The sequence below is a fragment of the Chiroxiphia lanceolata genome, chromosome Z (assembly GCF_009829145.1).
Source record: "Chiroxiphia lanceolata isolate bChiLan1 chromosome Z, bChiLan1.pri, whole genome shotgun sequence".
Classification (NCBI taxonomy): Eukaryota; Metazoa; Chordata; class Aves; order Passeriformes; family Pipridae; genus Chiroxiphia; species Chiroxiphia lanceolata.
In genome coordinates this window covers 45,447,224-45,474,946 of record NC_045671.1, presented here as the reverse complement: position 1 = coordinate 45,474,946, position 27,723 = coordinate 45,447,224, and the positions used below count along the sequence as shown (strand labels likewise).

General features: G+C 38.9%; 1 protein-coding gene across 2 annotated transcripts in view; it reads left to right on the top strand.

The window, feature by feature from the left end:
• The first annotated feature begins 2,719 nt into the window (after window positions 1-2,719).
• CAMK4 (calcium/calmodulin dependent protein kinase IV) overlaps window positions 2,720-27,723 on the top strand; it is a 148,696-nt gene continuing 123,692 nt past the window's right edge. Inside the window, exons 1-2 of one of the 2 annotated variants that reach the window (XM_032674773.1) lie at window positions 2,720-3,013; window positions 3,428-3,523. In XM_032674773.1, coding sequence (XP_032530664.1) covers window positions 2,841-3,013; window positions 3,428-3,523 — 269 coding nt within the window. In that variant the 5' untranslated portion in view covers window positions 2,720-2,840. The remainder of the gene's footprint in view (window positions 3,014-3,427; window positions 3,524-27,723) is intronic. The other variant, XM_032674774.1, reaches the window with a different exon arrangement.

The window sequence follows — 27,723 nt, the reverse complement described above, 5'->3', positions numbered from 1 at the left end:
TGTGTTTTTTTCAGGCAGAAATATTAGCCTAAGCTTGCAAGGGACTAACATGGTGCTATGTCAAATGATGCCTATAAACTGGAAACTACTTATTCAGAATTCTGGACAGAATTTTCATGTTCTCAAGTTTCTACCCAATGTCTAGCTGCTAAAATTGTATAAAAACTTCAAAAGTCAAGTTTAAAAAGTACTGTACTTACTGTACTTACTGTACTGTCCTTACTTTTTAATGCAACCTTATAAAGTATGGACTGCTTTTACCTGATGCAATGAGGTCTATACAAAAGGACAAGAGCATTCACAAAACAGGACTGCAGGAAATAGTAAGGCAGAAAGATTACTGATCCCACATCTCCACCAAGACATCAGATTAAATTCCTGCTTTGAGCTTTAAAATTTTGGGTGACAGAAGAGAGGCAGGAGGCTGGACATCTCTTGGACATGTTTTGTTCATATAAACTGCTTCCTCCTTGACCTGCCATTTTTTTTTTTTTTGAGTTTTTAATCTGGGTTTTTTGGCAGGAAAATTATGATATTTGTAGCTCTATAATAAAATTTCACACACGGTGTGCCACAAAAACATAAGCTAGTTTTATTAGTGTTTTAGTTTCATGTCCAATAATGATGATGTAAACCTTCACATAGATCTGAGTGGACCACCATGAATTTGAAATGCTGCCTTTAGTTTCCTGGAGACTGACAGGCATTTATTTCTATACTGGTTAGATGCATTGTTCAGCCTGAAGATTTTCTTTAGTTCTGTATGGACGTATTTGGATATTGTTATTTTAATTTTTGAAGAAAGTGGGTCTTCTGAAGAATAAGGTCCAGTCAGTTTTCAAGTACTAGGTTGGTAAGATGGTGTAATGCATCTTACTTTGAGTCAGAGTTTTAAAGAAAGTGAAATGCCTTTCATACAGGTAGTCCAGTTAAAAAAAAAAAAATCCCTTGGTGCTATGTCTTTTAGCAAGGAGTACCTAAATGTTCATGATAACCATACATAGATCATCTGAGATGCAAATCTGAATGCATGTACCTGGTTTAACATAATCTTACTAACATAATTTTTACAAAACTCTACCACAAGAGAAATATATATGCCATTTGGGTTACAGAATATGTTAGGTATTTGACTAAACAAAAATATCATGTGGAATGTATGACCTTCTAAGTGTGCTGATTTGCCATTGTCTGTGTGTGCGATTTTCTTCATCCATCTCCCAGGAGATGCTGCTCTGGTTCTGATCTCAGCTGTGTAACCGTAGGTGCTCTGGGCACAAAGTTCATCCCAAAAGAAGTTTGGAATTTCTGTCAAACGGGATTGGATGGAACTTCGTTTGCAAATTAGGACTTTGGGTTACTCTTTCCTGCCTTTCAAATACGAATTTGAAAATGATAATATCTCAAATCATGATGGGGATATACATTTTAATTTTATAATGGCAATAAGTAAACTTCAAAGGAAAGGGCTTCATCTGTCTTTTATCTATCTCATGTACCTCTTTTATCCTTTCCTACCATTAACAAAGACCAGTTTAGCAGATAATTCTATCATCTGGTTAAGCAGAGAGAAGCATTTCTTTTTCAAGGTCTTTGAGAAGTTAAGAAGTTCAGAATTAAGATTAATTGGCCCATCGGGCTACAGTAAAGAAGTTAAGAAACAGTAAGAGACGGACTTGTTTATGGAGGGAAACAGAACATCTTGGAAAGCATTAGTACACCTGAATTAGCACAAACACTAAACAGGATTCTGTGCTTTATTTGAGCAAGAAACACCATGTTTAAAAACAGGACAGTGAATTGTGGTTGAAAATTAAGAACAATACTTCCATCCCTTCTGCTGCACAGGCTTGCACATGGTCCGTCTTTCCTCCTGCCTGTGCTGGCATGGCAGTATGAGTGGGTGTAACAGCACGGAGAGGATGTGAGTGGGATTGATCTGGCACACTATGCATGCGAGGCACACACAACTGCTGCTGTTTTATTTCGCCACTACACCAACAGAAACGGCCCTTCTATAGGCACTTCTGGCGAAGGATTTTGCATTCAGCAATGCAGCTTGCATTAGTAAAAACCGAATGCATGTCATGACCTGCAGATACCTTTTAAGAGTGGCATTGCAGCACAGCAATCTTATTTCTCTACAGCTTCTTTTAGTTCACCGGTGGGAAGGGAAGCTATGTGTTGGGGTTTTTATTATTTTTGCAGTCATGTTCGAGCACTTGTCAGCCTCTTTCCCATCGTTGGTTTTCTTGTTCATTCTCTGCCCCCAACACCCTCCTCCTCAAATTCACGGTGAGAGAGAGAATTCCTGAACTCCGGCGGTTCGAGAGCTGCCGGGAATGTTGCGGCATGGCGGGCCGCCTCGCTGCGGGCTGAGCATCCCTCCCCTCCGGATCGGGATGCGGTTTTTCCATCCGTGTAGTTGTCCCCCGCGGAGCCGGGTCCTCCTGCTCCAGGGGCTCGGGGAACTCCCGGTGCCTCTGTCGCGAGCTCGTGAGAATCCCACCGTCTTGGGCGGGCCTCAGGGGTCGCTCCCTGCGGGAAGGGATCGCCCGGGGCTCGGAGGGGACGGGCAGGATCCGAGGGCGGTGCGACCCCACCCGGGGCGGCCTCAGCCCCGCCCTGGTCCCGCCCCGCCGCCCCACCGAGCTGGGGAACCGCAGGGAGGGGGAAGAGGAGGAGGGGAGAGGGAGGGAGAGAGGGAGGGAAGGAAGGAAGGAAATAAGTAAGGAAGGAGAGAAAGAGGGAGGGAGGTGAGGTGTTGTCGCCGTTGGCTCACCGCTCCGCGCTCCGCAGCCGGTGCGGAGGAGGGGACAGCCCCCGTCAGGCGTCCCGGCATGCTGAAAGTCACCATGCCCTCCTCATCCTCATCCTCCTCGTCCTCATCGTCCTCGTCCTCCGGCTCCTCGGCCGGCGGCCGCCCTGGCTCCGCCGCGCCCGACTACTGGATCGATGGCTCCAACAAGGACACCCTGGCTCACTATTTCGAGCTGGAGTCCGAGCTGGGACGGTGAGGCGTCGCCGGGGGGAGCGGGGATGACGGGGGTGGGTCTCGCTCCCCGTCGCTATGGCGAGAGCGGCAAAACTTTGGTTTGCGTGAGCTGCAGCGCAGGAGCAAGCGGGATTTCGCGGCGTGTGGGCTTTCGAAGAAAAACTGCAGCCCTCCTCCCACTCCCGGGAGCCAAGCCGTGCAAATTCCCTGAAGCAGGGAGTGATTTATAGGTCAAGGCATGGGTCCGTCTGGGTGGACGCTGACCGGAGTGGGGAGCTTTTCGTTAGTCAGGGTATCTGTGTGGGCTGGCAGCATCCAGTCACCGCCCGGTGTGGGATGGAGAGTGGGCATCACTTGGAGAGCACCGAAACGCCACCTTATTCACAGCATCCCTTCATCCCAAACCTGCTGTCGTTCTATCGCCATTATCAGCACCGGTAGACCCTGCGCTGACAAAACTCCCACCCAAAACAGGAGTCCCTGGACAGGCCTCTGCCAGCAGAGCCCTCCCTTTGGAGCACAGTGCAGGTGAATGAGCTGGTACATCTTCATTCATTAATTTTACACTACTGCCCTAGTGATGGTCCTGCCCAGCAACTTAAAGGTCCCAAATCTTCATATTTTTTTAAAAACCGAAGTCTGGTGTAAAATGCTGTAGTTAGTGCGCAATTTTTACCCTCTAACTGCAGTTGTTGGTTCATGTTGAGTTTGTGGATAGAAAATAATGTGTGAAAAGGGAAAATTACAGCTATTTTTTAAGGGTTTATAGTACTTGACTTAAATCTCCAGGTCAGTAGGTAGCAAATAGCAATTGTTAATTTTACTGATTGTTAATTTTGCCAATTCAGTATTAAGATCCTGAATTACTATGGGAAACTTGCAGATAATAACATGGTTGCCTTGGTATAATATTTTTTCAGAAAGGCGTGCAATGAAAGTTATTCTTACAAAACATATGTGTGCTTGCTGTACTGCATCTAATAGGGGCAGGAAAGGTGGTAGAAATACAATGTAATATCGTTCTTGGCTTGCTGGCCAGGTCTTAAGCACCTGCTGCTACTTTTTTTTTATACTGTTGCTACTATTCCATTTAAATAGGTATAGTTTTATGTATGCTTACCACATTTATGCTTGACTTCGCTGTACACCTATGCAGAAACATTAAAATGTAAAACAGGAAATCTAAAGCCAGTACTCAGTTTTGTGTCCAGAATTGATTAAAAAAAAAAAAAAAAGAAATAAAAGGAAAAAAGTATGCTGCTGACTTACAGCAGTTGATACCACTCTGTCACCTGGTTTAGTACTGTTCTGTGTGGTCTGTCTAGAATTCTCTCCCCATATGTGGTAGTGACGGTGGGCTTTGCCTAAGAGTAATCTGTATTGGTGATACATCCTTGGTTTATTGTGTAGCTTAGGAAGGGGTTTTTAAATGTGAACTCTTCAGTCTGAAGAAGGAAGAATGAATGCTTATAAAAGTATTACAGTAAGGCTGAGGTGCAGTGGATTTTTCTATTTTGCAAGGTAAGACAGATGCTGAAACACTTAACAAAAGGCTTGTATGTAGAAGATAACCACACCCAACTGGTGTAGGGATGTGAGCCACTAGATCTACACTGCTGGATAGAACTAGGAAATAAGATTTAGAACAAAAGCAGAGAGAATACAGGAGATAACCAGCACCTTAATCAAAGATTAAGAGGTAGGGAAGGGAGAGAGAAGAACTTGGAGGGGTATATGATCTGAGGGAAGATTGCTCTAACAAGTTTGACAGTGAGCTCTCAGTCCTTAGGTGCCAAGGCTGGCTTTGAGATCTTTTCAGAGCCAGCATCCAGAGTGCTGATGATTATCTCAGACCCCCTCTGACAGGTGCACCTTGGCAAATCTATAAGGGAGACTCCACAATCCCTCTTGGTTCCTAAGTGTAATATAAAAGTGTATTGTTTTCTCTTGGTAACCCTGTCTCTAACCTTCTAGTTTTGGAGACAATTTCGATTGTATACACAAAAAAAAATTCCTTGCTTAGGCTAATGGTGGTGAAAGTATATCAGGTGAGGCTGAAATTATGGGTATGTGATCCCTTTAGATGCAGTAAATAAAAATAATATACTAAAATAACCAGCAGGAAACACTGTCCTACAATATCTTTAACAAATACAAGATTGAAAGATGTCTTTTGTCTCACTGCAAAGACCTGCATTTGGACACCTGTGGCCAAGCATGGGAATTCCCCTTTGGAAGGAGTGCCCTTTGTGCAAAGTGTACCTGCAGATCCCTAAACCACAGTATTCAGTAATTCTTGCTTGCATGACCAACTAAGGAGTAGTGGAAGAAGAGGTGGAAGATCCTGCTTGGAAAAATAATAAATGCCTGAAAGCTTGCGTAGGAGTAAACAGTTGTCTTTAAGCAGTGGAGTTTCACAGGAATCAGTTCAGGTGTCTGTGCTGCTCAATATACTCCATAAATGAAGGGGTTGAACTGTGATATTTGCTGGTCTTTGGAAATTATCAAGGGTTTAAAAGATAGCATTACCTACGAAGAATTGCAGAAAGACCTTATTGGACTGTTAGGGCATTTAAATGGTGGATGAAATTCAATTTAGATAAATAAAGAGGTTGTGGAGGAGAAACCATTTCGTTGTTTTCTCTCACTAGTAAATCGTATTGTGAGGTTAAGACAGATATGTCTGGAGACGTGTGGCATGGATGGAACACCTTGTTAAAAGAGCTTGATCACTTGTTTTATTTTTTTTAATGCAAGCCCTGTGGGGTGTCTGATAAAAAATGGATTATCAAGTCAAAAATGAGTGACAGGAGGTAAGGCTATGTCAGCACAGTGTGTCGCTAAGGGGTGGAAGTCCTAGCCACTGGACACTATGGATGCTAAAAGCCTACGTGGACTTAATGGGCAACTAGGCAAGTTTACATGCAGGAAATCCACTAAGATTGATCAAACGTGAAGAAACTACTGAACTGTTGAGTAAGCTGTTGAGTGTTATGAGGGTATTCTTTGACAGTGATAACAGCGGTTTGCTCTATTTCTACATTCTTCTTGAGGTATCTGTGTTTGGCCACTGTTAGAGACAGTACTCTGGGCTAGACCAGCTTTTATTCTCATTCTTTTATTCTGTTTTTAGGTTCTACTAATGCCTGGCTAGTTCATCTTCATTTTAGTCCATTTCTTACAAGGGTTTTTGTGTATAACTGGAGTTCAAAATGCTGTAAAGTTGAAATTTTGTGTTTTGTTTTACAAAAAGTCTTTGTTTGACAAGTTGCAACATTGGTCTATTGTAGAGTTTGGAATTTTGTTCTGTGTGTATTTCATCTAAGAGCTTATTTTTCACACTTCCTTGGAAAATAATTCTGAAAATTTTGTATTCTATACTTGTATTTCCTTTAAAAACTAAACCCTTTTGCTAGTCTTGCATTACCCATGATGTATCTTCTTGTTCAGAGTTTCTGAATTCAGGATTAGTCTAAATACAGTATTTGAGTGAAGAGGAAGTTCAGTTTTGATCTTTTTGATACTCAGCAATATGGCAAAAAAAAAAAAAAAGGAATTTCTCCTTGTTGGGATTTTAGATGTGGAATTTTACTTAGCATGCATCCTCTTTGCCTAACTAACTACATAAGTATTTGAGTATTGCAGATCTGGTACATGGCCAAAGGCAAATGAAAGTATTTCCAATCAAATCCTTAGGACTTTCTTTAAATATCAAGGGTTAAGCTAACAACAATTAAAAAGAAACTGAAACAAAAGCCTAACAGGGAAATCGCAGGCACTTTTCTTCTTGTAAGAATGGTAAATCTTCCAAGGTTACCTTTTCCTGCATGGGCAGTGTTTCAACTGTGTGATCCTTGTTGAAGACCTGAAAGGTGCTCAGTACTTAGCAACTTAACCTTGAACTGACAGTGTGAGCTGAATCATAGGTGGTTTATGTCCTTGAGTTTTTAGCATAGAGCGAGTTTAAATTCAATGTGTGGCTTGAACTCAAGATTTCAGTGTGCAGAGTGACATCTTACTCTGCCAATCCTGTTTATCAGAGCTGTCATCCTGGCATCTACTTTTGTAATGGCAGTAGTAGATGAAATCAGCTAATTCTTTGTTAGCTGATTTAAACTAGCAAAGCTAAAACTTGGTTGTTAAGCTGATAAAAGCTTTATAGAAATGGATTGGATTTGCACTTCATGCTTTGAAGTTCAAATAGTTTTTGCTTTGAAAGCACGCCAACTCTTTTCCCCTCCATTCCTTCGTTTAAAAAAATAAAGGTTTCTTTTTCTGTTCATCTCAAGAGTCATTTGTTTTATAGACTGTTTGCCATGTTTATTTTGAAAATCACTTGCTCATATTGCTTTGGGGTGCATTTAAAGCACGTCTGTCCTGCCTTCAATTGCACTTGTGCTTACTTTCTTGTGACTTTTTGCACTGGACTTTCCAAAGTGATGCAAGCGTGCAACTGACAGTGCATGGTGCTGGTGCTTAGCTGGATCAGGATGAGAATTATCTTTGAGCAGAAACTGCCTATGTGGATTTGCCTGCCCTCCAAGTGACATTCTGCCAGGAACGGCAACTTGCTTGCTACCTTCACACCTTCAGGCAAGCAGCAAGCGTTGTCATTCAGGCAGTTCCTGCCCATAGGGAAAGTCGTTGGAGAGGTGTGTCTGACGCCTCATTTGGGAATGTTGTGGTGGGTACGTTGGACTTTGCTTTGAGGTAGGAAAATAGGAGATAGAGAGGGCCTTTTGGTGCTGGTAAAGGTGTTAGATGGATGGGAAGAGTGGTGACCTTCATGCATGGCACCAGCTGGCATAGCCTAGTTGAAGATTTTCACTTCCTTTTCATCTGGAAGGGATTCTGTCTACCTCATCTTTCCCCTTGAAAAATGTCCTTAGCATTTGACTGCAGACTCTTCTATGGTGAACCTGTGCTTTACTCCTTTTATTGAAGCAGTGCTGTTGTGGAAAAGACAATTCAATGCTAAATTGTCCAGAAAGAGAATGTCAGATTTTTGTTAACCAAGGCACTCCTCAAAGAAGGGGGGAAGTCAGTCCCTGTCAAAATGCATGTTGATCTATCGAGAGTCATAAATGAGAATTAGTATCAAGCAGTCAATACTTTCTGTGGAAACTCTATAGCTTCTTAACCCAGTGTTCTGGATGAAATTCCTCACCTAGGTACCAGAAATGAGAATTTGCAGTGAATAGCCCAGGTTTTTACAATTAAAGTTCTTTGCTCAGCACAGGGAGCAGGTTTTTTTCAGTTTTGTCTGGTTCATTTCAACAACTGATTGACTTAGAATTAAAAAACTGTGTTGAAAAAATCAAGAAAATAAAATTTACTCTACCATTCTGTAAATAAAAATCACTTCAGAGTAGACATACCATTTCAAATGAGGGTCTCTAATCATGGAGAGGAAATGGGCTATTAGATTTTTTGAACCTTGCTATGGGAGATTTTTATTGACTCTGTTGTCCAAATGCCTGTCTTAGGCGCTAAGTTACTTGTCTAAACATTATCTCTCTGTGCATGCTTATTAGATAGAAAAGTGGAAAGCTTTTTTTGAGTATTTGATGGTGATATGGTTTGAAGCTGGCTCCCTGCCAAGTCTCCAAACCTTACCACAAGAAGTCCCCCCCCACCAAACCTCAGGGAGAAGAGGGAGAAAAACAACCAAGAAAAACCGAAACAAGAGAGACAGCTAAAGCAATATATATAAAAATATATTTACACTTATGTTACAGTTATATACAATTGAAATATATATATACAATTTCACAAGGGAAAGGGAAGGGGGAAGGGAAAAGGAACAAAACCAAAATTATATATATATATATATATTTATCCTGATTAGTAGCCCAATATCTAGCAACTAAAAGAGTTAGCAAAGAAATATCTCACTACTCTCCTTGGGACAACCGAGAGTCGCTCCAGAACGATCGCCGGCAACCTCCGTCTCCCAAGGTCGGCAAGGCCTTACCAGGCCTCTCTCCCCAACCCAACAGACTCAACAGCAGGGAACCTGCACCTCCAAGCCACCGGAAGGAAAGAGAGCAAAGGCCTCTCCTCCTTTCTTCTTATAGCCTGGCTTACGTAAAAATCGTAGGGAATACTGGGTAAATCTGGACCCTTCCTTGGTTACAAACTGGTCACCAAGGAAGGCCCAGACCAAACTACCACAGATGGCACAGCTGACATTCTGTTCTTTTTGGTAAATAAGTTTTAAGTTTTACAGACAATTGTTCAAACCCCTTTACAGTTGGGATTTGTGGCAAAACCTTTGTTCTGCTGCAGCCAGGAGTTTTGCATCAAACTGCAAACTCAACACGTGCTTCACTGTGTCTCAGAAAACAGATCGTAAAACGTGCAATGGCTTGTAAGTGTATTTGATTCCTGTTAATACTGTAACTGAGGCATTTTCTCCATCGTGACGGAAAATCAATCGTTTGTTGATTCAGTCAGCTGTGGACAAAGTGATTGGATTACAATTCTTGTGGACAGTCATGTCAGAGAAGCCAACACTGTTGTAGTGCTTTCTTTCAGATACATATTAATATTGTCTCTGTGGAGCAAACTGCCCTGCTACCTCTATAAATACATGGATCGCTTGTTTTTTAGTGCAATCAGTAATAACAGTGTGACCCTACCTCATGTAGTGTGTGCAGCTTTGTGTATCTCAGTACAAGTATAACATGAAACGGTAGGAGTATGTCCAGAGAAGGGAGACCAAGATGGTGAAATATCTCAAGGGCAAGACTTACAAGGTCATTGGGTTTCTTTATCTTGGAGAAGAGAAGGCTGAGGGTGACCCCATCACTGTCTACAGCTTCTTCAATGGGAGTAGTGTCTGGGGAGGTGCTTGTCTCATCTCTCTGGTGACCACTGACAGGACATGAGGAAAGGGAATGAAGCTATATCAGGGGAAATTCAGGCTGCACATTAGGAAAAGGTTCTCCACTGAGAGGGTGGTCAGTCACTTGAACAGGCTCCCCACAGCATCAAGCCTGTCAGAGTTCAAGGATCATCTGTACTTACTCATATGATTTCGTGTTAGACATCCCTGTACGGAGGAGGGACTTGGACTCCATGATCTTTTTGGGTCCCTTACAACTCAAGATATTCTATGATCTAAATAATAATTTTTTATATAAAAAATAGTTTGAAACAAACTTTTCTTCTAGATATGAACTTCAATAAACTACTGATAATGGCATGTATTTTCATGTTTCCAATTCCAGAAGCACTGAGATTTTATTTGTATTGCATCAATCCTGTTTTTAAAAGGCAGTTTTTGAGTGCACAACTTTTAATGTGCATTGGGAGTGACGTCTGTGAGACAAATGCCCCAATTATCCATTCTTGCTGTGCTTTGCATTGCATTGGGGTTGTTCTTGGATCACACAGAGCGGACTGAATGTAGCTGAACCAGAAGATGCTGTTCAGGAGCATTTGATTCAATGTAACGTTTTGTGAACTGTCAGTTTACGAGACCAGATCAGTACTCATCTGATACAAAACACCCAGAAATTTTATGTGTTGATACCAGCATACTGCCACTCTCTGTAACGCTGCTGTGCTCTTACTGCACTGAATTACTTGCTAGTGCATGCCTTGATTATGTGTCCTATTGCTGCTGTATTTAGATGTAACTCCGGTTATTTCGTAAGTTGATTAATAGGATCCTTGTGATGTGCAATCAGTATAATGCAGAGGTCAATGTCAATCTGCTGAAGTTTTAATTAACTCAGGATCCAAAGGGAGTATCTATCATATAAATCAAAATTCAGTACTCAGGGTGGGCAGTGTACTCTTTCTAGTTTGTACACTTAATGCAGTTATGTCAATTGAGTGAGCCACTCCTTTTTTTCTATAAAGAGAGTCCTGGAGCAGTTTTGGATATCTGGAATGAATAGGTGATCATCCTTTGTAATCCTAACAGGTTTCTTATACTTAAAAAAGAGTTATTAATAATTAAAATTATATTAGAGAATGGTTATTTCTGTATTTTTTCCTTTATTTCTTTATTTTAATCTGTCAGCCAATATGCATTTATGCCATTGGTTTTGATAATATTTTTTAATTTTAAAATTTGTATTTCTAATGGAGAAAATGGATAGCTCTTGAATTAAGTACTCTTAGGAGTGCTGAAAAGTTTTTTACACAGATTGGTTTTAGGAGTGGAAAGAAATAGTATAATTTGTGCTAATAAGAGAATTGCAACACTTGAAAAACATTGTAGTATTCTGCAAGAGGTTAGATGTAACAAAGTCATTATTTTAGAGTTTTACAGAGAGAATCTTATAACATCTTGAGTTGGAAGGGACCCACAGGGATCATCAAAGTCCAGAAAGTACATCTAAAATTGAATAAGTATTTTCAAGTGCAGTTGAAAGCATTTCCATAGGCATGATTGTGTAATGACATGATTCTGAGTGGAGGGTAGATAAATTTACTGAAGCCCTGTGGTATGAGAAGTATTATGTGTTCATTCATTCCGCTGTGCCTTTTGGTGTGTGTCCAAGTGTGTGTAGTGTTGTGTAAGGGATTGTGATGGACACAGTTTCATAGGCAGAATTCTACCAGTAACAGATGTGCAAATGCTGTCTCAGATAGTAAATAGCCACATTTAAAAAGACCACCAATTATGCATGGTCATCAGTGAAAAAAATACTCAGCAGTTTTCAGTAGCATGTGCCCCATCTGTGGAAATTCAAGCACTTGCTAGGAAGGAATAACTATCCTCTTCAGTCACTCAGACCAAAGAAGTTTTACCTTCCTGAATATTGTCTGAAAAGTTCAATCAGGAAATTAAAAAAAAAATAGTCATTCCCAATGCTAATTTTATTTATAGTACAACCAATTGAACCAGCTTTATTGCAGTAAACTTGAACAATTCTTCTGTGGTCTTCTGCTAGCCAGAAGGTTGGGTGAGTTGTTGGAAAGCAATCTTCTGACACTGCACGTTGTGTGGAAAAAATCTGCAGAGGTTTGAATATTATTTTCATCTATATATGTACAGTATGAATGAACCATTAGCAGGAGTTAAGATTGTATAAAAAGAAAGAACATGTACTTCCTTGTGCTTTCACAATGAAGCAGAATTTAAACACAGAAACTTGCATATTTATTTGCTCTTTACTTCTTCATTCAGGCATTTTTACCATGCCTCCTCTATTCACAATGAGCAGACATTTATTATCTGAACAGTCAGTAATTTCATAAGGAATGTTCTTCTTACAATACAAAAGAGAGAAAGGATAACCAGATTCTGTTTATTTCCAGATGGTGATGCTGTTTTTCATTCTTGGTTTATCTGATGTCTTCTCTGATATTTATAATTTCTGTACCTCTGCCATTAAAAAAAATCTTAAAAACTATACTTCTCTCTAACTTGTGAGAATTTTTTTCCTCCTTGTTGGTTTCTTAAGATCTGTTATGATGATGCAATCGGAAAGATCATTGAGAATGAGCTGTGCAAACCATTTTCAAGTGTGGGGTTTTTGTTCAACATATACATTGTATATGCTCAATATCATAGACTATATAATGTCTAAAACAGAAAGAGGATTAGTGGTGGATATAAGCCATTGCAAATGTTTCTTTTGGTTATAGAATGAATGGAAAAATGGTGTCTTTGCTGTCATAGGTTACTGTCAGTTAAAAGACACGGACAATTGGAAACCATCAATATTTGCATCTGTTGCTCTGAGAATAGGTTGATGAGGTGTTGTTGCACTCCTTGTAAAGTAATTCTGAGTTAGGAGACCATGCAAATATATGACTATGCAAGCAACCATTCAATCTGCAGCAACTAAAGCTTTTGTTCCTTTGAGTTTCATCTTCTGGGAACAAGAGGTAAAAAATTACTTGGGTGCGAACCACCAAATTTCGTAGTTGGAACTAGATCCTAATTCTGACACAGGTTTACCTGAGAACAACATAATGCTGAAATTGATTTCCTGTTATTTATGTGATTATCTGTGCTAGAGCTCAAGATTCATAAATTATAAAAGAAAAGAAGGAAACGGGAACCCCACTGAGGAAAAAAAAATAAATTATAAAACATGCTACCCTTTGACAATTTGCTATGTATTTATCATGGCATTTTGTGGGGGGATAAGGGGTAAAAGCTAGTCCAAGATTAATAACATACAGCCTTAGAAACAAAACATTAAATTTTATGCCCTTCAGCAAATGTATAATCTGTGTTCTGATGCATACTGTGAGCGTCCATATGCCACAGATAAGATGCCAGAACTGCAATTTTACCTCAGAACTGATGTCATCTCTGCAGTCTTTTTCTCCAAACCCTCCTCACTGGAAATACGTGATGCATCTCTCCTCTGGCCTGTCCTCAGACACCTCAGACAAAAAGCACTTGTTTGGATTTAGGGAATAGATACTATCCTAAAATAGGGTCATGTCATCATACTCGTTCCCCTCCCCACCTTCCCCTGCAATAAGTTTTCCTTCTTGCAAATAATCATATTTTCTTCCCAATTCAGATGTTTGTGAACACATCAATATATTTACTTATTTTCAGTTTTGATCTTTAAAGCATATCCATGTCTACCAGGTTCACAGCCTCTGGATACTGATGCTACATCTTAAAATACTGACTTGAGTGTGGTTTTATTAATGAAGATGACCTTGATTGCTCCACAGACTTTATCAGAACTGAACACTGCATAAACAAAAAGGTTCTACACATTTCTTGGTTTTATCTCTTTGTATTGAGGCAGCACAGCATCATGCGACTGAAAGTGTCAGTCAATCAGATCAGTTGCCACGAGTAGAATTGCACGTACACATTTTCTCATTTAATAAAAAATTCAAACATTGACATCAGTACATAACAAATTTACATAAATAATTTGGGAGTAACTCAGAAATGAAATGCAGGAATTCCAATTTAATCTAAATTAATTACTTTCAATCAACAACTTTGCAGTCATGAATGAATGGAAATAAAAAAATGTGTGAGATGTTAATGAATATCCTTGGAACAAGAAGCCTGGTATTATCTTGAAGTATTTCTGAAATAATGCTCATATTGATTTTCTTTAAACAGTTCTTATTAACAGAGACAACTGACAGTGCCAAAGAATGTGGTATGTGATTTTATTTTGTATTTAGCTGAAAAAAAAATTAACACTGTTGAAAGGATAGGAATTTTTTTACAATTCTGTGGAAGGCTAACCATAAATTGTGCAGCTTTCAGCCAATAATTAGACCTTCTAGCTATGATGTTCTTTAATGATCAGTTGTTTGAATTTTATTCAGACTTGAGGATGTACCTCTTTCAGATTCTCTCTATATACAAGATAGTGTGTGCAGTTCTCTGATTTATTAGATGTCCTACACCAGCCTAATGTTGTGTACCAATGAGAGTATTTTAAGAACATGCTTTGAACCAGGAAAAATTTCAATTCTTTTGGCACACATTGATATATCTATATCTTTATCAATACACATATACATAGAGAGAGAGAGAGAGATCCATAGATTTGTGTGTGTGTCTGTGTATATATATATATATATATATATATAAAATCTGGTGGTATTATGTACTTTTATACTTTTGCAGAGAAAATGGGTGTTTTGGCATGACTAATAAGGCCTTGAGATAATCTGCCATTAATGACTAATGATTTTTTAGATATATATATATTTTTTAGGCTATTTGCAAATTTTCTGGATTAATGGACCACAGTTCTGATCTGGTGTATAGGGTTTTACAGATGTTTGTTTTTGTGATGGAGAACATGTGTTTGTCAGCTTCCCCTGTTGTGCATTAATGATTTGATAAAACTGAACATAAACGACGCTGAGAACTCTGACATGATTATTATCATGATTTAAGTTCAGAGAGCTGGACATGAATGTTTTTACCTGACCGCTTCATTGGATACCCCCCACCCTGCCTTATGCTGTAGGTGTAGTGAGTGATCCATGTCTCTACATTCTCTTCAAACCCTTGTGATTTTCCTCTGACTAGCTCAGTAGAATTGAAAAGAGAAAGGCTGAAAAGCTGGCTCTGTAATGGGAAGCAACACTTCAAGATGTAGTTACTGACGATCCTTTAGGAAGTGACTAATGATTTTGTTTAATGACTTTAGACTCCACGTGATCAGATGAAGAAACATAATAAAGGTGTTTTTTTAATTCTCCCCCGCACCCTTCCTTTTTTTACCCTAGGATTCCTTGCAATTTTTTCAAGGTAGGCTGCAAATACTTGTGGAGCACACTGTTCACTGGTCTGTTAATTAGCTGGCAGAGGATTAGCTTGAGTTGAAAGAGGAAGGCAAATTCTAGTCTTAACAAAAATACTTACAGGGTAGCAATTAATAGTTGATGAATGCTAAGTAAGATCAGTAATCAGTTCCAGATGGGGTCACTGTGTAATGGAAAATCTGCAATGAAAGAGACCCTAAAATTCACTAGCAAGTTTTTTGCTCTTGTAGAAGTGAAACTTATCTCTCTATGACCTCCATAATAAACACTCACATAAGTTATGTTTTGAGTTTAAATTCAAATCCCGTTGCTATGCATAATTCATACACAGATATTCAAAAGTAGGTGAAGCAGGAATAAAACTGAGTGAAAAAGGCAGTTTTATTCATTACTATAAAAACTTGTTCACACCTTTAGTTTAATTAGTAGTAGCATAAAAAGAATAATCTTTTGTTTTCAGAGGATCGTTAATTTCAAATGAGAAAAACCCCCAAACCACCTTCTCCTCAGCGCAACAGTATCTATTTGACCATTTGAGTATTCTGCCTGTCTAGCTAAAGTACATTAGCTCATGTTACTGCATAATGATTTCAGATGGTGTAATCTATACTAGGCTATTTTTATTGGTCTTGCCAAATTCATGTCTTGGAGAAAAAAACACAAAAGCAAAATATTTTAACCTCTTCACATGGTTTTCCTGCATGACTTCACAAATGTCATTTGTGATGGAAAATTCATATTAGATGTATTTCCCTTGGAAATGACTGTCTAAATTAGAACTATTGAAATTTATTCTTTACACAAATAGTCCTACAAATCTTACTTTCTTTTTCCTGTCAGTTCCTATTCTGTGAACTGGTTATGTTTGCTATTTCTGAGTTCATGCAATAAATATATATCAGATAGCCTGTTTAAATAGTTTGCCATGGTGCTTCTTATGAACCATGTGTCTTAACTGTATTGAATACCTAGTAAGACCATTTTATTTTGTTTTTTTCTCTAGTCACAGTTGAAATAAAATAATAATGATGTGTTAGTTGCCAAAATGACATGTGGCTATTAGAAGACTATATTTAATTCTTTAGACTCATACCTGTTAAAAGTTTGTCTTATCCATATATTTTCATCTGAGTTAGTTGTCAGATTTGAGAAACTCCACAATTTTCATCCATGATAAATATTTTGTCATCTGCCTTTGTTTTGAGTTAGAATGCATAATTGAAGTACTGACGCAATGTGGACAAGGGACAATTTCACAGCATGGAGTTTTTCAACAGTTCTGAAATGAAATTTACAATCCCTTTCACATTTTATATTTTATATTAATTAAAGGCATTCTGGACTCAAAGTAACCAGATTGCAAGAATGAGGTACATTAATCTCTTATATCATGGTGCCTTATGAGAGTTTTGAGTCAGATCCTTCTTTTGACTGTTTTCACCTTCTGTCTTTTATTCCTGCTTGGACTGTGTTTGACGTGTTGCACTAAAAGTGGTGCAACTTTCATATGATTTATTTCCCTACTGAAACATAGGGAGATTGCAAAAATTGTGTTTGCCTACTGTCTCCAGTTATAAAATTCTCAGACTTTTCTAATAAGAGCAATAAACATTATTGAATGGACCATGATCACATTTGCCTTTTTCACAGCTGCTGTCTTGGTAGTTTGTGGCTGTTTTGTTGTTTGTTGCCCTAACTGTATGTTTTCCATTTTCCTTCTCTGTTTAGAATTGATGACGTTTTATATCAGAGTTCTTGTTATTGTCTGTAATGCATGACCGTGTAGTTAATGTAGCTGAATTTTATCTCTTTTCTCTTGCTCCTGCTCCCCAGATAGTAAGTACAGGCTTTTTCTTTCTGATATTATGGCTCTCTGCTCTACTGCCAATGCCTCCACAGCTTTATCATCAGCAAACTGAATCAGCATACTCCAAAGCTTATGCCAAAGTCAATAATTAAAGTATTAAGTAAGATGCATAACAAACCAAAGGAGTATTGTTCAAACATTAATGTCAGAAAAAAACTAAAGAAGTTGAAGTAGTGTGCAGTGTGTTTCTGGCAAGCTTTTGATGAATTTTCTTGAGAGGGAGAAAAAAATCTCTAAAATCAAATGGCTAATAAAAGTGTTCCCTTTTATGCCATTATCCCACTCAAATTGAAACTGAAAAAATCAGAATTCTTGCAGTATTGCCTATACCAAGGATGAATCTCTTCCTCTATATTCTTTTGGTGAGTTCTAGCTCCTTTACCGAAGGGTGTCTGGGGCTATTCTCACCTTCATTCCCCTGAGCTCCAAGTGCTTTCTGTGGAATGCACTCTTAATCACCTTTATTGAAAGAGGAAGAAATAATCCCCGCTGTATTTAATGGGTACAGTTTCAGAAACTGCAAAACTGATCATTTAACACTGTCTCCTCGCAATGAATGCCAAATAAATAGGTGGTGCGCTAGTCAGAAAGCTGACAGAAATTTTGATGTTTCAGTAGAAGTGAGGGATTAGGTTTCAGTATGCAGATAGGTATCTTCCTTCTCCCACTTTTGTAATATGGATCAAGTGTGTGTAAATGTAACCATTCCTGAATGTAGAAGAATTCAGCTCCAGTAACTCTGTCAAACAAAAAAGTAGCATTTTTTTTTTACATGGCACTTGAAAATTTCATGGGTCTGTGAGTTATGGGATTTGATTTGTTCTCATTTTTTACTCATCCAGTATAATAGTTGCAGCTGTGAAAAATGACTGCAATGGCAACATAAAAGGCTTGTCTTCATATGTGTTATGAAAAATCCCTTTTAAACTTACTCATCTGATAATATACTGTAGAGGAAGGAACTGGGTTTCTTTAATCCCAACAGATGGTGCTGGGAAAAGGTTATGGTAGTTCCCCAACAGAGATCCACACCTGTGAGCTAGAATAATTCACTTAAATTTAAGGACTCTTCATGCATGCAGAGGAGAAGTACCTTGACCATGATCACAGTAAAAGTTGTAATTTAGATGAAAGTATCTAACCATCTGTAGTTCTGTAACAACCTTTTAAATATGAGCAAGATAGATGAAAAATGTGCCTAAAATTGGTATGTGATAATTTTGTATAAGAATCTGCATGACATGGTTGCCCATGTTACCAGGAGCCTCCTTGACGATATAGGAGAGTTCTTCCCAGTTATCTTTAGAATAACTGCATTGATTTTTGGTGTCCTCTCACTGGTAGCATTGAGTTCAGTATTGATCTGTTGACATCACCAAAGGATCAACCAAATTCTCCTAGTCACATTCTTATCTCAAATTGAAATCAAATTCTCTTTGGGGGTTGATGTGCTCTCCTACATCCTTAATGCCTGGCTAGTGGAAAATGTACTAAGTGCAGCTGTTGCTCTTGGAAATGAGTGTGTAATGCACTGGATATGTGTGTTATTGGGTTTAAAGGAATCTTAAATTCACCTTTCAGTGAGAGTCAACTCTAATTACAACATGGATACCTTTTTCATTCTGCTTGTGGAGATACTCTTGTTTGGAAACACTGTTTTCAGAACTTTCAGCCATTTCAGAATCTATAAACTAATACATACATATGTTTGCAGTACAGTTTAAAATGAACTGGCCACCCTAAATTATTTGAGTCTTTTTAGTGTAAGAATGGTGGTGGTAGGTCAGATCAAAGGTCTGTTTAGGCCAGTGTCCTGTCTCCATCTGTAGAAAGAAGAATATACCTAGAAACGAGTGTAAAAATATCTATCCTTAGATATGTGCCTAGAGTAGTCCCTCAGCCTTCAGAAATCTGAAGCTAAATCTGAACCTTCAGCTCTGTTCCTCATATCAGAACAGTGAATTTGCATGCAGGGCTCAAGATGTAACACAGAATCACAGAATGGATGCAGTTGACGGAGGCCTCTTAAGATCATCTAGTCCAACCTCCCTACTTCAGCATGGTCAGGAGGCCTCTTAAGATCATCTAGTCCAACCTCCCTACTTGAGCATGGTCAGAGAAGGTTTCCCAGAAGGGTGTCCAACGGAATTCTGAATAGATGGAGATAAACTATATGGAGATGTTCACACAATGCATTTATACGTAGGACAATGCTTAATACTTCTTAACAGTTGTTGGCGTTTGAGTTGCTGATTGGGGTTTTTTTTTTCTTTTTTACTGATCACAGACTTGATGATTCGTATAACTTCTGTCTAGATCTCAAGATTTCCTTGCTTGTGATAACAGGTAATTTAGTCTGTTTAATACATGAAATTAGGATTGTGTTAGTAATCAGTAATTTTATATTTATTCATATGGCATTTTATCTACCATTTAATCTGCCATCACTGAATCTCAGTAGAATCTTTTTGCAGTTGGGCAGAAACTTACTATTATGAAGAACTTTAATTATAAAAAATCCCAACCAACTAGTGTCACCTCATTTCTTATCTCAGCTGACTCATTGGAACTCACCACCTCTGGACCATTAGACTTACTGATGACCTCTCTACATTGTGAAAACTAAACTTTTATTCCTTCCTTGTTTTTTATCTCTTAACCAGCTACTAATTAATTGCTGCCTACTGTGGCTTCCCCAAGAAACTAATTTGAGGGACCTTGTCAAGTAACTTTTGGAAATCCAAGTGGACTGACCAACCAAATTTACTTTATTCAAATCCTTGCCAGAACTTTCAAAGAAGTTCTGTAGGTTTTGAGACATGGCTTCCCTCTACAGAGGCCACACTAATTCTTCCCCAGGATATTATACATATCCATATATCCACAGGTCATACGCTCAGAGCTTTAAATCACTTCAGCAATATAGAGCAAAAGTATAGTCTTCCAGTTCTCTCTGACAACCATTTTAAAAAATTTTTGTCACATTTTTTTGTTCTAGTCTAAAAAGGCTAAGTAAGTGGTGTACAAGAGCCTTACTTACTGCCTTGAGCTGTTTCATTCTTGAGTTCAAGTTAATCCTTGAACTTGGTCTCAGCCAGTACCCATAATGTGCTATTGGTCACTTTATTTGTTTTTCACGTAATGTCTTCTGTCTCTTCTCTCTCTCTTTGTTTGGGAGGTTTGAAGGCTTCTTTTCCCCATTTGTCTTCTGAGTAAAGAAAGATTCTATCATTGGAAAACCCTCACTTTTTCAAAATCAGATTTATCACAGGCTGTTCAGTAGACACAAAATCTTTACAGAATTAACGTTTTACAATCATGCCACTGTTCACTGTATTTTGGCCATTCTGTGCTGCAGAACGCTGAAGAGATTGCCTTCAGCACAGAATTTTTCCATTCAATGAAAAACAGATAAGAGAGTACTCTCCTATGCTTTGAGGCAAATGCCTGTTAATATTAGATATGAGGGAAGAAGCAGAAGGTGCTGTTCATTGCAGGATTTCATCCTACACTCATTTTACTGTACTTTAGCCCAGTTTGGGTAAGGTGAAGGTCTTCATGTATTTTTAATGTGTTTTATGTCTGTTCACATGCTCCTTTAATTTCTGCAAAGGAGAAATGTACATGACTAGAGATAAGCTAAAATTTTTTGAAATTACTCCACATATTATCCCCATACAGTGACTAATCAGTTCCTTTGTCTTTCTGATGAACTATGCAAGGGAGCAACCATTTTGGGAAGTTGAGGGATAGGAGTTGGGTTCCTGCCTAATAGACAGATTGAGAAAATTTATTTGCTGTTAAAGGTATAGTTTTTGATATAGAAATGAGGAATGAATATTATGAGTCTTTTGTCAAATTACTGTTTTTCAGTTCTTCTGGAAATTATTTATGTAACAAGTTATTTGTACAGCTTGTAAGAGAAGTACATGTGGCTGAATGGCTGGAAAAAATATTGTCATTCTTGGACAGCAAAATTTGTGCCTAAATTACTGCCATTTAGCCTGACAAAGCTATATAAAGGTCTTTCAGAATCTGCTAATCAGTAATCTGAAAGAGAGCTCCTGAAACAAGAGTCCTTTCTGTCAGTTTCCATAGTCTCAGCTTTCAACTGTGACCTGACATTACAGTATCCGTTTTGTTGTAGAAAAAATCCTCTTTGTTTAACTGCTTGAAGGTAAAACAAGTAACAATGTTAACTGAAACTAAACCTGCTTAACATTGTCCCTGAAACAATAAGAGTTGAAGTTGTGAACACTCTTCACGTAATTTCCTTAATCCATGTGTGCATACATATGCAGGAGCAGGCAGGCACACCACAGATAGATGAGAATGCAACTGGCAAGTTTTTAATGTGTAATGACTTTTATGATTCCTTTTGCTGTCAAATGAATAGAAACCACTGATGAAGATGAAATGAGTGATAGGTACTTAGAAGCCTAATATAAGACTTACTTTTCTTTGGAAATGTTTATCCCAGCTTTGTATCGGTGATGGACAACATTGCATTCTGAATTAATGCAAAAAGTCTCTCCAAAGAGCACTGAAAGCTGTCAGTCATAATGGTACTTGAGGCCCAATAGAGATGGTAAATAGAGCATTTTAAGTTTTACCTGGATAGAATCATAAAGTTATTTAGGGTAGAAAAGAGTCTTAAGGTCACATACTCCAACCATAAACCTAATCCTGCCACATTCACCACAAAACCATGTCCTGAAGCACCACATCTCAAACTTCTGCCAGCAGCTGCTGTCCATTATCACTAATAAATGTCTAGTAGTAGGTACAGGTCGTTTGACAATTTCTCCTCTTTCTCCAGCTAAACTCTCTTTTTGTGCATCTTCTTGGGGTCACCCTTCTAATAACAGGACACAGGATAAAAATCCTCCTTTTTTTCCCAGTTGCCACACTGGTTCTGTAAGCACTGCAAAGAGGAAAGCCTCTGCAAGAATATTCTTCCTTACTTTTAAGTTTTTCAAAGAAAATGCAGAGAAGACTGTTATCCTTGGTTTTGCCTTTTTTACAGTCTTGGTTTTTGTTAGAGCTTTCTGCTGCTGGGAAGTAATACATTTTAATCTGATCTCTCAGTCATTCAGAAATTAACATTTTCATGGACTCCAAAACAGTTATTCATCTAAAATGAACTGACCTCAAAAATTTGAAGAGGAGACTGGAAAATGAAATGAGCATATTATGTTGCTCAGAAACTGTTTGTTTATTGTGGAGTGTCTGATTTCAAGGAGGGCTCTACCTTGAACTGGGAGTCATATCAAAATTTGCCCTGCCATGTTGAGATAGTGGCATGCTATCCTGGCAATGATTTAAATTCAAAATTCAATGCAAAGTACATGTTTTAAGTGCACCCTTCTTTCTTCCATGAAATTTTGATGTGCCAGATTTTCTACTGAAGCTGTTTAAAGTATCTTGACAGACTAACATGAAGTATGAAGATTATTAGTTGGTCATGCAGACTTTTGCCTCTGGATTTCATAGGACTGAACTCTGACAGGATTGGGCTGAATAATGTGATGGTTGTTCACTGATTTTACACCACCCACTCAAGTAGGACCTGAATCTACCACTGGAATTGCTATTTTCTCACTTTAAAGTTTGAAAAGTTGTAGATAGGTCAGTGGTTTTCATCTCCATACAGAGTGCTGTTCAAGTTAGATTACCATTACAATCATTATGAAAGAAAGCTGATTTGTTTTACTTAAAGGACATTTAACATGAAACCTGATATATATATTTTTTTAATGACAAAAGGGAATCTTTTACAGATCTGTTACACTTAATTTTTTTCTTAGTGTTTAAGAAATTTTGGCCATAATAGCATGTGCAAAACTTGGTATACAGTAAAAATAATGTAAAATATGCTTTCACATAACAAACTTTCCTAAAATTTCCCAAAGTTCAGTTTCAAAACTTTCAAAAACTGTTTTCAGCCTGGTTTTTTTGTGTTTTTTTTTTTTTTTTTTAATATATAACTTCACTGACTGATAGTGATAAAGGAATTGTTAGCTTGAAAGCTGTCTTCATTCAAATAATTGCTTGGGTAGGCACAGTTGTTCTCGTTAAATACAGATGCTTAAGTAGAAGTCAGAGTACTTGGAAAACAGACTTTGCACATCTGCCTGCTACTCTACAGTAAATTCTTTGCTTGCCACATCTTCAGGGAAGAACTTTGTTGTACTGTCTGCGTGTTTATATGGTGATGATTCTTCCTGTGCATTGGTTCCATTGTTCCTTTCCTCCTACACAGCAGATTTCTTGTAGGGAAATTATGTTCGTTTCTGCCACACACCACATGAGTTGTTTGGGAAGCCCAAATAATGATTCTGAAAGCTATTTGGGGCCCTGGTAAGCACCCTCAGGATTTAGATGTGCAGGTGAAGATGCACAACAAACCTGCTGGTGATATTTTGAGGGAAGACAAAATGCACATGAAGTGCCATGAAGCTCCTTCGGCAAAGAAAGAGATACCACCCTCCTGCAGCTTCTGAACAGAGCTGAGGTTCTTCCTGTTAATTTGCCACCACACTAATTCCCTTCTCAAGTAAAATTAAAGCTGTCATCAATGTGCCCATTCATACCGCATTTGTACCTCAGAGATACAAAGTTGCATGTATGAGGCCACCCAAGAATTTATTCTTTGGTTGTTTGGGGTTTTTTTCCCTAAAATGTCTTTTTTAACAGACTTGAATTTAAGAATATCTGTGGGATATGTCATGGCTTTGTTTATTCCAAATAGCTTGATTTGATAAGGATCGAGTAGTTTCTCTGTCTTCATGCTCATTTCTACAAACAAAAGTGTATTATATTGAAAGTATGTTTCTACACATCTCTACTGGCAGTTTCATTTCATTATTTCAAATATCTTGGGGAAGGAAATTTTAGAAAACAGTAGAACACCAGAACAGAAATATAAGCACATACAGAATGAATGCACACACACAAACACTCATATGCACACTTACCACTTTTTCTGGTTTTTACTTCATTTTTTAAAAGATGAGCAAATTTTCAAAGCCTTGTCAGAGAACATTTTTAATCCCTTTTGCGAAGTGTATTCATTTCAATTGTGATTGGATATTTGTGGTGGGAGAAAACAGTTTTCCCCCTGAAGTTATAAAATGGTAAAACCCCAGAGGGTGGTGACCCTTGAAGTTTCGAGGTTTTACCCAATGAGCACTTCTGCAAAATATAAACATATCACAAGCAGAATGGAAGAGAAAGTAGTTGTAGTTGTTGTAGAAGAAGTAGCCATGTTGTGAAAGCCACGAGGAGTGAGGGCAGGAGCCCCCTGGGGGGCTCTGGCCCCCCCCCAGCCCTGGCTGGGGGCTGCAGGGACTTGGAACAGTGTTAGACTGGGCTAGGTGCCTGTAACTAGAAAGCTGAAAGAAGTTTTCTCCACCATGAGTGAGCAGCGGCAGAGACAGCAGTGAACAGAGGCTATGGCTGAAAGTCAACAGATAAGAACTGAACTGGAGAAGCAGCAGAAACAAACATGCAGCTGAGCAAGGAAGACACAGAGTTGTCTGAGAGAGCCGAGAGAGAGCCGGCAGCAGAGAGAGAATTAGGCTCTACAGAGGGAGAGAGGAAGTTGGGGTAAAACTGAAATAAAACCCCATACCCCTCTGAGACCTCCGAGAGAGGAGGATGATGGACTCTTACTTGAAAGAGTCTTAAAGTGCTACAGCACTTGCAGAAAGGAGCTGAAAAGCTCCGAGAAGGAATGCAGAGGGGGTGACCTTGGCCCCCCTGCTGCTTGAGACAGAGCACAGAGCTCTGCAAACGGGACTTGAATCCCCTGAAGATACAGACCGTCACGAAGACCCCTGTGCTTCATGGTATGACATGGTGAAGCGACCGTTGCCTGGGTGAATGCAGCCCACAGAAGACCCTCGCTTGAAGACAAGTGGCTGAGGGGCTTGGATACCCCCTCGTGTGTACTGGCAGAGATCCAGCTACAGCTGCTACATGAGAAGAAGAGAACCTGCTGCCTTAGAGACATTGCTGCTCTGAGAGTGGAAAAGGATCTTTTCCTACTTCCCTCCTGAACTTTTGTTTGCAGGGGAGAAGAGATTTGATCCATTGTAAATACTAATGTCATGGTAGAGATAGCTAAGATTGTATATAGTGTATTGTAGTATTTATTTGTACAGTCATTGTAATATATATTCCCTTTCCCCCATTTTGAGTCTCATGTGGTGTCTGGAAAACCCACCTCACATTGGGTTGAGATGTGGGAGGGGGCTTGGACTAGGGAATTGTATTGTGGGGTTCTCAAACCATGACACTATTAAAATATACAGGTTATTTTATTTATTTGTTTATTTTGTTATTTATTCATACAGATACTTATAACTGCTCTGTACAATCTCTGAAGTTATGAAAGTACACAACAACGTGCAACAAGGAGTAGGAGAAATCACTGGCTTAATCTGCAGTAAGGATGATTTAGAAAATCTGTTGGTCCACTCCCTAGCACTTGGATTTTTCCCCATGCATCCTGCTTGCCTTTATTGCTGGTCTCCCCTCTGTCTTCCCTTCAGCAAGGGGTTCAGGAGCCCTGGATGACTGAGGAATCAGGGGCCCAAGCACAAGCTTTTTCTGCCCCTTTGCAGGTAGCTTTCTGTGTTCCTGCAGCAGTGCTGGCCCCAGCATGCAGCCAGCACTCATAACCCAAAGAAATCTCATAGGTTTCTCTTCTGCTCTGAACCTCATCCAGCATGATGAGGTGCCTCAACTCTTGGAAATGATTAGGCTTGAAATGAGAATATACTATGAGAAGTGGTATATATACCATTGCAAACCCAGAGACCTTTTATTATTATCCTGGAAAGCACTTGTTAGTTTCAATAATTTTAGTTTTCACTGAGACTACAGTAGTTGCAGAGCTAAAATTTTAGTCATGTCAAGGATGAAAGGTTCCTATTCTCTTCTTAATAAGCTTCACAAGGTGACTTTTAATGAGTTAGTGAGGAGAAAGTTTCTGTGTTGTAGCGATGTTTTCCATAGGCTGTCACAGAGAGATTCTGTCACTGCCTCTGTCAGCACCATTCTGTGAGTCTAATGACTGCAGAGCCTGAGTACTTCATAGGCACACATGCACTAGGAGACATACATCAACTTCTTCTGTATGCAACATTTACTTAGTTTTCACAATAAATAATTCTATTCATCAGCCAAGGCTGGGACTTTTTCAAGGCCCTTGAGTAAATAAGGGAACTTAAATCAATAAAAGTCCTAGTGTAGTTATTCATATAGTGAGAGAAAAGCAGCGGCTTCAGATAGAATGATGGAGGCCAAATCTGTTATGCTGAAGGATAAGATTTATTTTATTTTTGTGGTAATTGCATTAGCTTGAATAACTTCTGTTGAGTGAAACTACAGTTTGCATGTTCTCTAGTAAAATACTGAAGGTCTGATACATCAGAGGTGGTTCATGTTATTGTACTCCTTTGGCTGAAAGAGGTAATTAATTTTGTACTTAGGTGTGTTAATTCTGCCTGAAGTACTTCAGGGAGATTGTATTTTCCTTCTTAGAGTAGCTTGCAGTGTGACATTTGAGACAGTGTTCATACAGGTTTTGTACCAAAAACTGCAAGATCCTTATAGGTAGTTCTGAAATGCATAGTCCATTTCTCTTTGATGTTTTTTATGTTGTTATTTGGATTTCCTCCCAGTAGTTGTGATCCATTGCTGCAAGTAATTCCAGATGTTTCCATGTGGTGCTTGCTTTTTATGATTGCTGTCTCTAAGGTGGTGTTTGCTTGTACTCAGATCTTTACGACATCGTCCTTTAGCTCTTGAGCAGTCATTTTCTAGAAGTCACTAGTGTCTGTTTATAGATAGTTACGAACAAAAGCCAAAGTAATAAACTGTGTCATCAGGCATGCATACAGGTCTGTTTGAAGGCAGGGTTTTTGCAGAAGAAAAAGCCTTTGGATTTCATCAAATGGAAGTCATGACTGACTGTTTGAAGCTATGCTGTCTTGCCTTAATTGAGGACCATGGTTTTTGCTCATGGCTTAAATTTGTCTATGTTGTGACTCACATGGCTCACCAGTTTCCTTTTACAAAAGCTTATAGTGTGACCACAGCTAAGCTCTCTTCTTTGAAAACACAAATATCTGCCTTTGGTTCTCCAGCTGAGTGTTACCCTAGGGAGGAAAGACTTTTTTTTACTTTATATTTAAGTCTTCAATTTCCTTTTCTGAATGAATTTCTGACACCAGTAATAAACTATGTGCAGCAGTCTTCTTTGGTACCGCTATCAAATGCTTGCGTGGAAAGCAGTGAAAGCACATTGCTCTGTGTCTGAAAGACCAGTTTCTAAATACTGGACAAATGATGGAGGGCAGTCCAGAGTGCCAGGACCAGCTGAAAGTGCACCAGCATACAGCATTAAGTGTCTCCTTGTATTAGCAGTAGTTTGCAGGAAACTGTTGAAACAAAGATAAATTTATATATATGTTTATATGAAATAACAGAGAAAGTGTTGAGTTATCATCAGATTTGCCAAGATTCACCTCTGTGTTGAAGAGAGCACGGGGATGTAGATGAATTAACTCCATCTGGAGAACAAAATTTCACCTTCACGTAGGAAGGTACTTGAGTATTTTAAGTT